This window comes from Leptosomus discolor, chromosome 1 (genome assembly GCF_034619465.1).
Source record: "Leptosomus discolor isolate bLepDis1 chromosome 1, bLepDis1.hap2, whole genome shotgun sequence".
NCBI classification, from domain to species: domain Eukaryota; kingdom Metazoa; phylum Chordata; class Aves; order Leptosomiformes; family Leptosomidae; genus Leptosomus; species Leptosomus discolor.
The window spans coordinates 71288151-71303963 of record NC_141391.1 but is presented as its reverse complement, the minus strand read 5'-3'; the positions used below and the strand labels follow the sequence as shown (position 1 = coordinate 71303963).

General features: G+C 42.1%; 1 protein-coding gene across 2 annotated transcripts in view; it reads left to right on the top strand.

Annotated features, from left to right (window-relative positions):
• Positions 1–765: 765 nt before the first annotated feature.
• SLC9A4 (solute carrier family 9 member A4) overlaps positions 766–15813 on the top strand; it is a 36893-nt gene continuing 21845 nt past the window's right edge. The window contains exons 1-4 of one of the 2 annotated variants that reach the window (XM_086482144.1): positions 766–1039; positions 4139–4602; positions 10781–11040; positions 14306–14523. In XM_086482144.1, coding sequence (XP_086338270.1) covers positions 778–1039; positions 4139–4602; positions 10781–11040; positions 14306–14523 — 1204 coding nt within the window. In that variant the 5' untranslated portion in view covers positions 766–777. The remainder of the gene's footprint in view (positions 1040–4138; positions 4603–10780; positions 11041–14305; positions 14524–15813) is intronic. The other variant, XM_086482143.1, reaches the window with a different exon arrangement.

Sequence of the window (15813 nt, the reverse complement as noted above, 5' to 3'; positions counted from 1 at the left end):
AACGAATGTAAAATACAAGACAATTCAAGATCCAGTTTTAGGCATGTGATGTGACTCAGACCTTCCTTTTTCTATTGTTATAATATGCTAAGTTACATACATGTATTTGAGAGGACACGTTTCTAAACCAGAACGTTATTTGTGCGGTCCTCCACCAGATGTCCCTACTGTAAGCCCTGCAGAGTCCATTTATTTACACACCAAGTAGTTTTGTTACCAGGCGAGTCAGGACCAGTGAGCAGTGCCAAGTGTGGCACCTGAGGTGCCAATCGCCCTGGGGAGGCAGACGGAGGGTGAGAGCAGGAAAGGAAGGTATGGAGCAGGCTCTCCTGCCTGCCCGGGGTGCCACCGTCTCTCCCACCTGATGCTATTTACTCGTGCTGTGCTTGCTGCCTGAATGGTGTGCATTGCAGCCTTTTTTTTTTTTTTTTTTTTTTTTTTTTTGACAGTGGGAAAAAAATCAGAGTGGCTGCACATGTAATGTCGTTAGAAAGGGCTTTTTATTCCTTAACAGGGTGATGCTGTGGCCAAGTTTTATCTGGGTTGGAGGAACCTGCAGAACCAGTATCTTCATAAAAACTCCAAGTCTGCCTGTAACACAAGGAACAGGACAGGCACACTAGGGCTTTTACAATGACGTCTAATAGGGAAATGAAGCAGCCCTGAGGAAGAAGTGGCCGTGGCTATGAGCGATAGGAATCAACAGAAGTGAGTGTTGCATACCTTCATGCACCCGCTATATGATATATCTGTAATAAAATAGTCACAGCCTCAGACATGGGCTCTGCTGTGCTTGCACATGCAAAGCTTTTGAACTGGTTGCTGTTGTTGTCAAGTCTGGTATGCTGTTCTGCTGCTGCTTATGTGGATGAACCCAGCCTAGGCAGGAGTTTCTTGCCTCACTATGAACCTGATCAGGAGGGTGCTGTTGGCTCTTCACAAGGTACGAGGCTACATGTTTTCACAGTGGACTATGACTATGTGCAAATTCCCTATGAAGTTACTCTTTGGATCCTCCTTGCCTCTCTTGCAAAAATAGGTAAGTAGAAAACGGGATCTTGGGTCCTCCTATCTCGTCAAGAAGTTAAAAACATACCACGTAACCAAGTATCTTCTATACATTTTTGTAGCTGGGTTTGCTTTTACAGCTTCTGTCCTCAAAAGAACAGGTGTGTTTATTACCACGACAATTACAAAATTCCGCCTCTGGATGCTTCCACCTTACTTAAGCAAATATATGACCTCTAACCCTCATGTCTCTTGGGCTGTCTATGATAGTGAGTAGCAACAGAGCTGCCCTACATAGTGCTGTCCATCCCTTTTTCTAGTCTTTAACAGAATTTACAACCTACCACAGCTGTAGAAATCAGTAACACCAGACTGAGACTTCATGCATATTGCATTTGGGGCAGAAAAGTGGGAAGAATTCTCTTGTTGTGTGAATAATAGGAAACGTCTCCCTATGAGTCTTTGTTTTGCATGTTTGCTGTTTAAAGTTGCTCAGAAAGTAATGTCAGAGGAGAAAGACTGAGAGTCTAGGAGGGTGTAGGTCATCAGAGATGTAGGGTAAGCGCCTTTTGAATACATACCAATACATACCAATACTCTAGCTTTTATTAGAGCTCCATTTAAGGGTGACAAAAGACAACTCACGGAGAAGTAGGGACTGCAATTAAAATAGCAAAAATGGCTCACCATGTGTCTTACACATTTGCATGGCTGGGCACAAGTTATTTTGACCATTCAGAATTAATGCAGCAATATCAAATAAATGAAGAAGATGGTAATAATGTGAAGAGCTGCACACATGTGATCTCCCTGTCCTTTTGACCTTTCCATGGGATTTTCAAACGTTACTATGGAGCAGGCTGGTAGGTGGGACTGATGATTTTCCGGAGGTGGCCTGAAGATAAACATTTTTCATGTCATAGTCACACAATTGAGGAAAATCGTTACCACTGACCATGATTTGACAGTTTCATAATAGCTGATGATCTCAATCCAATTCTTATAAACAAATGTCTTCACTGCTAAAATAATCATAAAAATTTTCACAAATCAAATTTGTTGTTATGGCATCAGCAGAGTGTGTTAGCAGTGAGCAGATTGATCAATCTCTTTATTCATCATCCATAAAAGCACAGGACTTGCCATATGGCACATCTCCTCAATGTTCTTGTTTTGAGCAAGAAACAGATATTGTAGAAGAACTGTGTGATGCCTCCCAGGCAGACCTGTTCCTTAGCTGGGAGTTTTCAAATAATATTATTTTTGATGAAAAGTGTGGAGCTGCTGACTTCAAATCTACTTGGAAGAAAGAGTTAGTCTGAATAATCTGGTTACCCAGGGAAGAAGTTTTCCAAACTGTAAAAAATTTTCAGTGTTTTATTCAGGTATTGTCTTCTTTCTGGATTTCAAGATTTCAGGGTGGGAAACATTTCTGAGATCTTGAAAGGCAAAACTGTAAAACTGACAGAAGACTTGAACATGATTCTTTTAATTAAAAAAGGAGATGAGTAGAGTTATGATCTTAACTTTTTGTTAAAAAGAAATTGTCTCCTAAAAAATTATTTGAAATTTCCTAAGAATTTTTTTCTTTTCCTTTACTTTTGAACATTGATAATTTGAGGGTCACAGAAATGCAGTTGTAGTATTAGCTTCTAGAGTTACGGGATGAAGGTTGACCTATTTTCAGACATGGCAGCACAGGCATTGGATTTATAGGTTTCTTAGTCTGCCTCATTCTCATTCATGTAAATTCCGAAAAATTCCTTCTCGTAAAGGCACGCCTCATTCTCAATATGATTACACAGTTCCCGGTATAGTGACTAGATGAGCCATTGCTAGAATTATCTTAGTATTGGTATCAGTATTTATGTCAAATGGGGAAGAATTGTACGAACACAGTTGCAGTAGTAGCACGTCAAGGCAGGCAGGAGGAGATCCACACCCACAACATTTATGTGGTAAGTGTAACCCTTCCTCTGTAAAACAGCTTGGCTACATCTATGCTTGTAAACTAACAAGCACCCTGTCAGAAAGCTGTGTGTGACTGTCTGTACTGCATCAGTGTTGGTGTGCTCCTTCTCAGTTCTGGCTCGTGTCAACAAGCCTTCTCTGAGGCAGTGCCTGGGCAGGCTGTGGGCCAGGTTCTGTTCCCACAGGCAGTTTGGATGTGACCACTTTTTGCTGGCGTAGGGAAGAGAATATGGCTGTATGGATGCAGGATGAGCCTTTCTGCTTGGAAAAGTCTTTGGCCTGCCTAATTTGCTAGTGTAGACTCAATTTCTATTCTGGTGAGGAAGCAAAAAAATCCCTTAGGGCACATTATTTTTGCAGATATTTGATGACTGCTGGTAGTTCCTTCAGCTCTGCTGTTTGAGTAAACTAACTTATAAGGTTCTTTACAGAATGTTGTTTACCTTATGTAGGAACAGCATTTTTCCCAGAAAAGCAAGGTTAATAATCTTGTACAAAGCCTTATGTTACTGTGGTTTGATTCCTGCTACTTTGGATATTTTGTTGTTCATGAGTACTCTCCCCCTCTGTCTGCGGATCACCTGGAGTCCATGCAATTCTTCAAGGGGGTGCTGGAAGTGGAGGAAGCTGAGCAGACTGTGGCACCTGAACGGCTTCCTGCTCCCTTGGGCTTCTCCAGGTTCCTGGTTGGCCCAAATCCAGTGGGAGCTCTGCAGCCAGAGACCCTCAGCACTGGGGGGAGCTGCAGCCAGGGATAGGTCTCTTTGAGATGGAGGGACAATACTGTACCTCAGAGGTTTGGCAGTAGCAATTGGGCGGCAAGGATTCTTGAAGAATATTTTCTTTCCAAATACCTTTTCCAAGTACCTTTTCAAAGAGATTTCTGCATTCCTAGAAGGTGAGCTTAGACTCAGGCACACTTGCCTAGAAATCAAGAGCTAGGGAGCTGGAAGAGATTCATGGCCAAACTCTTCCTCTGTTTTAGTGATACAAGTCTGGGAATGCTTAATTTTGAAGGGAATAGTACTTCCTGTTCTTACATTCATAACCGTAAGAGCAAAATCTGCCTGTCTGAAGACAAAGCATTCAAGGCAGGCAAAACATCTGTCTGATGTCAGGTTAATTTAAACTTGAGTGATATCCTAATGTTTTATTCAAGGTTTCCATCTCTATCACCGGTTACCAAGACTCATGCCTGAAAGCTGCATCCTGATTGCCATTGGAGCACTAGTAGGAGCAATCATCTTTGCTTCTGACCACAAATCTCCACCAGTGATGACCACAAGTATTTACTTCTTATATCTCCTTCCACCCATTGTTCTGGAGGAGGGTTATTTCATGCCAACTCGCCCGTTTTTTGAAAACTTTGGGTCCATCCTGTGGTGGTCTGTGCTGGGATCTCTGCTAAACTCGTTTGGGATCGGTCTTTCCCTCTACGGAGTCTGCCAGATTGAAGCCTTTGGCCTGACTGACCTGAACCTGCTGCAGAACCTGCTCTTTGGCAGCATGATTTCAGCTGTGGATCCTGTGGCAGCTCTGGTAGTTTTTGAAGAAGCCTCTGTTAATGAGCAGCTTTACATGATGATCTTCGGAGAGTCATTGCTAAATGATGGCATAACAGTGGTGAGTTTCTTTCCACTCCTTGTCTTCCCCTCTGTGTGGTTTAACCTCAGCTGGCAACTAAGCACCACGCAGCCGCTCACACACTCCCTGCCACATCAGGATGGGGAAGAGAAGTGGAAGTGTAAAAGTGAGAAAACTTGTGGGTTGAGATAAACACAGTTTAACAGTTAAAGCAAAAGCCACACTGACATGCAAAGCAGAACAAGGAATTCATTTACCCCTTCCCATTGTCAGGCAGGTGTTCAGACATCTCTAGGACAGCAGGGCTCCATCATGTGAAATGATGACTTGTGAAGACAAATGTCATAACTCTGAAAGTCTCCCCCTTACATCTTCTTCACCAGATTTGTGTGCTGAGCATGACATTATATGGTATGGGACATCCCTCTGGTCAGTTGGGGTCAGTTGTCCCGGCTGTGTCCCCTCCCAACTCCTTGTGCACCCCAGCCTGCTTGCTGGCGGGGTGCTGTGAGAAGCAGAAAAGGCCTGTAAGCCCTGCTCAGCAATAGCTAAAACATCCCTGTGTTACCAGCACTGTTTCCAGCACAAATCCAAAACACAACCCCATACTAGCTATTATAAAGAAAATTAACTCTACCCCAGCCAAAACCAGCATACCCTTTTGGGGGTTTTGTGGCTTGTAGGGTTATTTGGCACAGGACAAGAGTAGCTCTAAGGAGATTGTAGATACGTTATCTATTTTGTGGGTACTCCACTCCACACAGTAATTTTAATGTATGTAAAAGTTACATCTTATATTAACTTTTTCAAAAACATACTGTTTTAGAGCTGCTGAAAGATGGGCGCATACACATACACATTAGACATCACATCTGGCTCTTGCATTTGTTGAAGTGAATGGGTAAACTACAGCTGATTTTGATGGTAGGATCAGTGTAAAACCTAGGAACATTCTTGACATTGTGCAAGCAAATAAACAAAAAAATTATACTGCTTAAAGACTGAAAGCAGCAGAGGTAGCAATATAGGAGACTCTGCCTCGTCACATGGCTAACAGAGCCCTCTGGAAAAAAAAAAAAAGACAGATGTGAGTAACCACTGCAGGCCACACTCCTTCCTCCACCCCCTTCTAGGATATTCCCCAGAGACCTTAGAAAGCAATTCCAAAAGCCACTAATGGCTTTGCATAACTCTTTTTCTATCTGTAAAAAACCTGGCATCTGATGGATGTTCACCTTTCCTGGATGTCTTATATCAAGTGTCCAGAAACAATACTTCTGGAATAAAATGGATTTTATTTGGGGTTTGTTTTTTTTTGGGTGGGGTGGGGTGGTTGGTTGTTGTTTTGTTTTGGGGTTTTTTGGGTTTTTTGTTTTGTTTTGGTTTGTTTTTTAATTAGGAAAAGTGTTTTTACAAAGACCCTTTCTCATTAGTTCTACTAAAACGTGGAACAACCTGAAATTCTAGCTGTAAACCACAATTGACAAAAACACTTAGAACACACATGTTTTTCAAGGAAGAAATTTCAAGCAGGAAATTCATTACTCAGAAACCAACAGGACTGCTCATGTGCTGCAAGTTAACTGAAGGTTAAGGAGTTTTGCTAGATAAGATCTTTACAGAATTTGAATCATAGGAATCTAAAACACATAAAAACTATTCAGATACTGTTATACATGGGGTACAGCACAACCTGGACTTGTTAAATCTGTACAGAGTTCATTGCCGAAAGACTTCATGGGAGAAGTGCAGTTTATGAGTAATGTGAAAAGGAACGAAGTCTTTTCTTGCAGCCACAGCCTATTGATCATAAATCTTTTCTCTTGGTGAATCAGAGATGTAGGGCTGATGTAGGACTAAGGGACAAATTTTACTCAACTTTACATGCAAACTGCTTACGTCTTATAGTTGTAACAAAAACATCCCCAATGCATCTATCACTTCCACCAGCGTTTTTTGGTTCCTTCAAGGGCAGACTGCAAGAAGTAATACTTCTTACTCACTCTGGAAATGCTTGTTTCATCCTTTTTTTTTGACTGGCTCTCTACCTTGCCTTCCCTTTGTTCCCTCCTGTTATTTATGGTGTGGGCCCAACTCATGATGGTATTTACATGAGCTCTTGTTCAGGATCCTGTTACAGCGTGAACGTGACAGAAAGCCTTTAAAAACAGTGACATTTAGGTATTCCTCAGCAGCACTAGGTGTGCCAGCAAAAGAGATGAAAGGGCTGTACATGGGGAGTCTTGGCTGCACCACTGCGTTTCCTTTGCCCCATGTGCCCTCGCCTTTGGGACTCTTCTCACAGCAGCTATGTCACAATCAGTTTGTCAGCTCCTGCTGATGTATCTCTGCATCACCCAGCTCTCCTCCATTTTCTGAGCATTCAAGTTTTCAAAACCTTTACCTGGTTTCATGTTTGAGAAGACTGACGTATTTGTCACCTGGATGGAGCCCAATAAGTGGCTTTCTTCTCTCTGATACCCCGCTTACTTTTTTAAAGGCTTTAAAACTGTTTATCTCAGGTGTCTTATCTTACCATTTCCTCCCTCTTTCTCTCTTAACAGTTTCGTTTGAGTTAAGTCTATGTGTTTAAAAAGATAATGTCACCAAGATATCTTAAGCATGCGTATTTTTAATTATTTAAATGCAAATATCCCTTAGTTCTCTCCAGTGTGCTTATCAGTTTGAATATTTTCTCCCCAGCAGGAAAAACTGATATGAACTTCACTGGATTTATGTATCACATCTGAGGCAACAATAGCTCCCTATCCTATATTTAGTTCAATAACCTCGTGTAAAAAAATTGCAAAATAACATAGAATGATAATTTAGGAGTTATGCCTTTGAACTAAAGTACAGAGACAAAAGTGGATAATTTACCCTTTTCATCCATTTGTACCTTTTCCCATTCTCCTCAGTAGGGCCATGTGTGTGGATGGAACAAGAAGGCTCCAAGTCCTGCTGAGTGCTTCTTTTCCCAGTTGCTTCTGAGTGGACTGTTAGCATCACAACAGCACAGACAGCAACAGGACTGGTCCTAGCATATATTATACATTAGTGGAGTTTCAAAGCCCTATTCAAAACAGTGATGTTGGTAAATCCAGCGCAGATTTCATTCAAACCCAAACACAGGTGGAGGACCCTAATTGTGCTGCAAAGTGTTTCGGGCACCTGAAGCTCTGCTCCAGCACATACACAGACTGTTTCTGTCTCAACAGGAGCTGAGCATCTGTGTGCATCAGGAAATGAAATATTTCCCCTGCCTACTTCATCTCTGGGGCTTGATTTTAGAAACACTGAGAAGACCTACACATCGTGCTGTACTCAAAACGAAGTGGCAGTGACTATTCTCTTTAATGGTGCCCTCTCTTCTTTGTATGCAGTAGCAGAGCAGATAAATCTACTGTATGATGGAGACCTAAGTAAAACTGATTTCTTTATTTGAGGGGATTTGAATTTACCTCTCTGATGTTGCTGAGGAAGGCTGTGACCACTGGAATACATGGGTGCTAGGAAGGAGGATGGAGCTACTGCCAGCTCCTGCTGTTGAAGTTGACTCACTGTGTTTAGAGTAAAATTAAATGTGTGAGGTCAGAAAGAGTTAACAGGGTGGAAAGAAAGAGTTATCGAGGCTGCTGATGTTGGTGGTTAAGGCAGTCACTTGAAATTTTTTTTTTCCAACACTTCTGATGTGGATGGTACGTGCAATGTTTGTATCATATAGACATCTGGAGCAGGGACCAGTCCCCGGAGAGGTCCTCTGTGGGCGACAGTGTCACGATCTCTCTTCCTCTCCGTGGCTTTAACAGCCACCCAGTGGTACACCACTACACAGTAATGTCCCTGCCAAAAAAACCCAAAGCGCGATATTCTCAGAGTTGTTAAATAAGGCCAGCTATCAGTCCATCCCTTCTTTTTGAGTGAATGAAGGCATCCTGAGCTGATTCAGGCATTCCTACCGTATGAAGAATTACAGTACTCCATTTACTGGCGTAAACACTTCAACGTAACTTAGCTGAGCAGCAGTTGCATGGAGCCTTACTTGTATAATGTAGTGCATGATGTTGTACAGAAGTTTACTTCCACAAGTATGTTTCAAAAAAATGGAAATTATGTCATATTTCCATAATTTCCATTTTAATGCCAATTCAGTTACACCATATAGACACTTTAGGAACTAGAAAAATAGAAAATCTTACTAAATCATCTGCTGAGGATAATTTGCTTTATTAGTGAGTCAGCATAGATTCATGCCTCCGAATCATTTATAAATCACAAGTCTTAGGAAGAGGTTGAAGTCTACAAGAAAGGAGGAACAGAGAGAAAATAAGCTTTGTAATTAAAAGCTATATGATAAGTACAGTAAGGTTTACTCACTGTGGAGACATGAAGCCTCTTTTCTTTATCTGCCACTGAAGAGCCTAATTTCATACATAGTCACCAGGAAAAAACAGCTCTGGGTATTTTCTCACACGAAACATTTTGTTGTGCTTTGCCTGTCCCCCAGAAATATTAGCAATGAGCCTCCTGGAGAACAGGCTGTGTGACAGCTCAAGGTCATATGTTCCCAGCAGCAATGTAAGATTAGATAGTAGCTGGGGAATAATTATTATCCTAATGAGCTTGACTCTTCTACCTGCAAATATCTACTTTAATCTTCTTAATAGCCTTCTAGAATTAACTATATGAAGAAGAAAGACCAAAGAAACCCAGATAAGGCAAATGATTTTGGTCTGTTTTGTGTTTTTGAACTAATGCTTTGGTTCAACAGCTTTGGAGAACTGGTGTCTTTAGATGTTTCCCAAATTCCCTTGAAAACTGAAAGATGACTTTCATGTGTTATGCACTGCCTGTAAACAGATTTGTCAGGACTTAATGTTAACTGACTGTCAGCAACCTCTAAGACCTTTTTATTACTACACCAATCATTAGTGTGGAAACTTTCTGTTAGTTTCTAAAAGTCGGATGAAAGTGGAATATATTGAAGATTTTTCACCATTAATTTCTGCAGAAAAGAACTTATTGACAATAGAAGTAAACTTATCTGCTCTAGAAAAAAAGATATTATCTTTAGACAACAAATAATGTAGTAAGTTTGATCTTTCTTCTAATCTGACATTGTTTTATTTTATTTTTTTAATTTCAAGCTTTCTAGTCAAAATATATGTGTGAAGGGTCTTCAGGCCATTTAGAGTGCCACAACTTTTGGTTCCCACGTTGAGATTGACACAGAATTCCTGGGAAGGAGGTTAAGTAAGTGTCATCATACACAAAGCATGTGAGGATAGAGAGGCTGAATTTATCTAGCTAGAGACGATATGAAACTGATGCTACCATTTTCCCTTCCCTTCCCTTCCCTTCCCTTCCCTTCCCTTCCCTTCCCTTCCCTTCCCTTCCCTTCCCTTCCCTTCCCTTCCCTTCCCTTCCCTTCCCTTCCCTTCCCTTCCCTTCCCTTCCCTTCCCTTCCCTTCCCTTCCCTTCCCTTCCCTTCCCTTCCCTTCCCTTCCCTTCCCTTCCCTTCCCTTCCCTTCCCTTCCCTTCCCTTCCCTTCCCTTCCCTTCCCTTCCCTTCCCTTCCCTTCCCTTCCCTTCCCTTCCCTTCCCTTCCCTTCCCTTCCCTTCCCTTCCCTTCCCTTCCCTTCCCTCTCCTGCTTCCTTTCCCATTCCAAATAATGTTTCATTAGTTTTATGTGTCAATATTCCAGAGTCCATCTAATTAAGTGTGTCCAGGCTACTGATCATACAGACAACCTAAATGGGACTTAAATCAAAAGTGTGATTCCTAGTTGCTGTCCTGCCCCATCCTGAGTCAGAAAGAGAATGTGGAGAAGAGAGCCTGGGTTTGGTAAGGTACCCAGCTGGGCTTTCAATGTTTGCTACAAAGAGCAATAACGAAGTTTACCTTCAGAAAACAAAAGAGCATGAGTATTTTTCAGTTACCTCAATTGCATTTGGTCCTCCAGAATTTTACCTAACCACCTACGCTTCTTTTTTTTTGCTATTTTTCAGGACACTTAACAGACTTTTAATTCTGGGACTGGTTAAGAACCAGCTGAGGTTTCAACTGCTACTTTGTGGAGCTATCTAAAGCAATTTCAGGCATATATATATACATATATATACATACTTATATATACACACAAACACCTCTCTGAAATGAGTAAGCCTGCCAGGTTCAGAAAGATGCATGACTGCTGTCTCCTTATTTTCACATCTAGGTTTTATATAACATCTTCATCGCCTTCACCCAGATGCACAGGTACGAAGAAATTGAATCCATCGACGTCTTTGCTGGCTTTGCTCGCTTCTTCGTGGTGGGCCTGGGTGGCGTGCTGTTTGGCATCGTCTTTGGATTTGTTTCGGCACTCATGACTCGATTCACCCACAACGTTTCTGCTATTGAACCCCTGCTGGTCTTCATGTTCAGCTACCTGTCATACTTGTCCGCTGAAACCCTTTACATCTCAGGCATTTTGGCGTGAGTATCCCTTATGGCTTTTTGGATACCCTCTCGAGGGACGTGGCATTGTTTTGAGGAGGTGGTTTGCTCGATGTTGGTACAATACAGGCATTTTCAGTCTCTGGCCTAGACATCTGCAGTGGATGGCTTCTCAGGGATCTGTAAAATGCAGTGGTAACTAGAAAAAGCAAGCCCACAGTCAGTGTAGGCATGGGTGTACTACTGAGGAGTGCATATCTGCATTGAATTTTTTTTTTAATTTTTACCTCTTGGAATGAATACTGCAAGCTGTGGGTAAAATGATAAGTGCTGCCACCATCTGGCTCGTACCTCTGACAAGATCAGCAGAGTGAGTGAACGAGTTGATAATAGATCAATGTACCTGTATTTATCTCTAAGCAGTGTCACCATCAGATTGCAAGAGAGATGAAAAGTAATGATGAAAAGTAATGAGTATGGAAAACATGATAAAGAACGTCAGAGTTCTTGCTTTTGTATACAGCTGATACAGCTGTGAACATCAGCTCTAACACAATATACTGGAATTACATCACGTTTTAACAGCATTACTGGAACTGAGACCGGGCAAAACCAGACAACTGAGAACATCAAGCACATATGCATACATATAAAATCATACCATAGTTTGGGTTTTGGAAGGGTCCTTTAAAGGTCATCTAGTCCAACCACCATGTGTATGGATATTGACGATCATATTTTGATGTGATCAGGATAGCTTGATACTGTGACAATGCTGGGGACTGCTTCCTTAAAGTGCTGTCATGGCATGGGTACCTGCTGTAGAGAGAAAGCTGGCAGGTCTATTGACTGCAGTAAATGCAGAGAGGATGAGTACTGTGGGAAGGAAAGAGAACAGTAGCAGGAAAGGAGTCAGAAGAGAAAGGAAGGAATAAGGGTGAAAATGAGAGACTTTATGAGAAAACTGCTAGTAGGCACATTTCAAAGATGCCACACCAAACAGCCCCTCAGCAGGGTAAAGAAATGGGAACCTGGTGGTGGTAAGTGCTCCAGCTAGTGTTGCTGGCTGCTGCAGGCTCAGTGCCCAGCTGGTGGGTGGCGGAAGCTTTTCATGGCCTGTGTCAGCTCTGAGCTTGTATGCCAGGTCTTGAGGGTCCTGGTGCTCCAGAAAGGAGTTCCCTTTACTGACAACAAACTGGTTTGAACCTAATAAATGTAAACATGCGGCTGTTGATGTCCAGACAGGTGTGTTTACTCACCTCCACTTGTCAAACCTCGAGTTCTTAAAATCACAGAATCGCAGAATAGTTTATGTTGGAAAGGGCCTTTAAAGGTCATCTAGTACAACACCCCCCTGCAGTGAGCAGGGACACCTTTAGCCAGATCAGGTTGCTCAGAGCCCCATCCAACCTGGCCTTGAATGTTTCCAGGCATGGGGCTTCTAACACCTCTCTGAGCAGCCTGTGCCAGCGTTTCACCACCCTCATCACAAAAAATTTCTTTCTTATATCTGGTCTAAATCTGCCCTCTTTTAGTTATAAACCATTACCCCTTGTCCTGTCACAACAGCTGCTAATAAAATGTTTGCCCCCACCTTTCTTATAAGCCCCCTTCAAGTTATGGAAAGGCCACAGTGAGGTCTCCCCAGAGCCTTCTCCTCTGCAGGCTGAACAACCCCAATTTGTTCCCCTTCAGAGCAGAAATGGCTTTGTAAAAACAACCTTTGCAGAAAGGCCCTGGGAAGCAATATTTGACTATTTAACCATATTAAATATGTAGTTAGACAGTAGATATGTTTTTGTGAGCAATTCAACAAAGCAGACAAGTCTTGTACTACCTTTTGCATATCCAACACTTTTGCTCTGATTGAGGTGACTGGCGACTTTACTTGAGCAGGGTTAGACCTACTGTGCAGCGAGCGTTAATACCATATGGATGCTTTGCTACCTGCACTGCCCAAAATACTGCTTCCCTGCCCATTCATTACACTAGACTACATAGTTCTTTATTTCTTTTGCTTCTTAGTTTCATTAGAGTGCTGAAACTATTAGAAATAGAAGAATGTTAATATAATCGGGATTTATTATTCTTACTGTTTCATTAAGGAAATTATTGCTTGTTTTAGGGATAGGAACTTATTGTTACCCTTCTGAATTATTGAGAAATTCATTCATTTTTCACTTAAATCAAGAAAGTCTATTATGCATGTGTCTCTGAAAGTCAACAGTATTAAATATTAATGCCTAATGGCCTTGTCTTAAGAGTGTCCTTGGACCTGCTAAATATCTCAGCTCCACCAGAATACCCATGAGATTTCTTTGGTGGAAATTAAATGAGCAGAAACTAGATGAAGGGTTATTTAATGAACAGTCAGCATTCTCTGGATTCACAGGTTTGGAAAAATATCATCACAAGAAGACCCCAAAGACTAAAATAATACCAGTAGAAACTAGATAGATGATGGAATACGTTACTAGCATAGCACTCGATCTGTCTATTAGCTATGGCTGTGGAAAATGAAGGGGGGAAGAGGAAACCCCCTTCAGTAGGGCTGCTCAAATACTACTGCTCTGTATGATTGTTACCAATGTCTGTGCTGGGTGGCTGCTAATCCCTTTGGAGCAGGCTCTAGTCTTCATTAACAGCAAAGAGGTGGAAAACATCCCTTTGCTTCCTTAGGCACATTCCCCACACCCTGGAAAACTAAAAGCAGGGAAGGACACCTCTGTAAGGTAACTGAATTTCCCCCTGCTGCACAGCAATGGGCTGCTATGGGTGGAGTGTCACTGATGCTTACCCTGGCCCTGCTAGTCTGCCATCCAGCTGGCAGGGAGCTGCCGGGAGCTTTGACCTTGACATAGGACTAACACCTTGTTCTCCCACCACCATCTCAAAGGACGATATCACTAAGAGGCAGGTTCTGTCCCTCTAACCGATCCGTCCCTAGGCTGGTACAAATTGACTTGCCCTTTGTTTGAGACTCAAATATTTGGTGCTTGGTGGCTGTGTGTTAGGCATTCAGGATAAAATGGACTTTGAACTGGAGCGTGAAACCCTCACTTCCTCGTAGGAAGGCTGACTGGTTTGCTTCCTTTTTCATGTATGCAAAATGGACTTGTAAAGCTGAATGAAGATGCTTATCTATCTATCAAAATAGCTAATGTTACTCAAGAAAGAATATGTTTCCTGATATTAGGAAGGTCAGAAGCCAGTGATGGAGAGTGCAGGTAATGAAGGCTGAGGTTGTTCTTAAATGAGAAGAAAAACAGATTGTGGCTGATCTCTGATGTTTTGCCTGGTACAGGATGACAGCATGTGCAGTGACAATGAAAAAATACGTGGAGGAGAATGTTTCCCAGAATTCCTATACCACAATAAAATATTTCATGAAGATGCTGAGCAGTGTCAGCGAGACCCTGATTTTTGTGTTCATGGGAGTGTCTACAGTGGGGAAAAACCATGAGTGGAACTGGGCCTTCATTTGCTTCACTCTGCTCTTCTGCCTCATTTGGCGGACACTGAGTAAGTCAGCTTTTGCAGGCAATCTTCTCTGCACCTCTGAGAGAAAACCTTTGGTGCAAAGGTATGTTAGAAGAGTCTGCGCAGACTGGCATAGCAAATTTAATAATGAATTTACTAGGCTTATGTTACTGACAAGATAATTTCACAAGTTTATACATGGAGAAAAAGTGGGGAAAAGCCCCAAACAAATCTGAATGCTTGTCTCCAAGCACAGACTTTATGATCAGATGAGAATGGAATATTTTAAGAAAAATTAAAATATTACCACAATTATGCCTGTAGAGATGCTTATATCTTAGTTACCTATATGCCCTTGGGTAAGTGGGCTTTGTAATGATTTAATCACCCACTGTAATTAACTTACTAATTAGATAATGTACATCACCACACTTCTGGTGCTGTAACACTACAGGTCCTGGGGCAGGAGTGCTGGAGGCATTGAAAAAGAGGGAAGGTGAAGATTAGCACTGGTAGATAACTGAACAGTGACCCTGTTCCCTTCCTTATACCACATCTAGGCCAACCATGCTATGCTACTGCTCTTCATAAGTCAGCTCTGAAGTTTTAAACTGCTAGAAAAGACTGCCTGTTTGAAATTACTCCATTTCTAGACAGAGTATGTCCCCATTCCTGCAAAGGTGTCCTATTCCTGAATCTGCAAGACTGGGATCCCTCCAGCATGTTTATAGATGATGTCACATGAGCTGTGGGAGAAAATTTCTGATCTCCTAATGTTCAGGATGGGTTGACAGTAACGTTGGAAAGGGAGAAGCAATAAGTAGGCTGGTGATCTTCTGGAGGTGGTAGCAGTCCTGACACTAAGTTCTTGTACGAGCTGCTCTTGTGCCTGTTAGCCAACTTACTCCGACTATGGAAGCAGAGAGGCGACACATTGCCATCTTCTCCCTTATCTACTAGTACCATCCGGCCAAACACTCTAGCTGACATAGGAAAAGAAGGAATGACCTACTGGGTCAGACCAACCCTCTAGTGCTGTCTTCAACAGAGCCTGCAGGAGACGCTAATTAGGGAAGGCTTGCCACTTTTCAAGCTTTGTTCACCTCTTGCTTCCCCAGTATCTACAGTCCCTGTGGTAGGGATGAGAGAGGGTACTCTCCTGTTTTGGACCTGTTGCTCATTAATTATGTCATCCTTTTTTGAACCTGAATACTCTATTCTGTATCAGGTTGAGTTACAACTACTGCAATAGAAAGCAAGTGCATTTACTCCTGGAGAGGTGATGAATTATGGAATACACCCTACTCAGCCGCTGTTATTTGTCATTTAAAT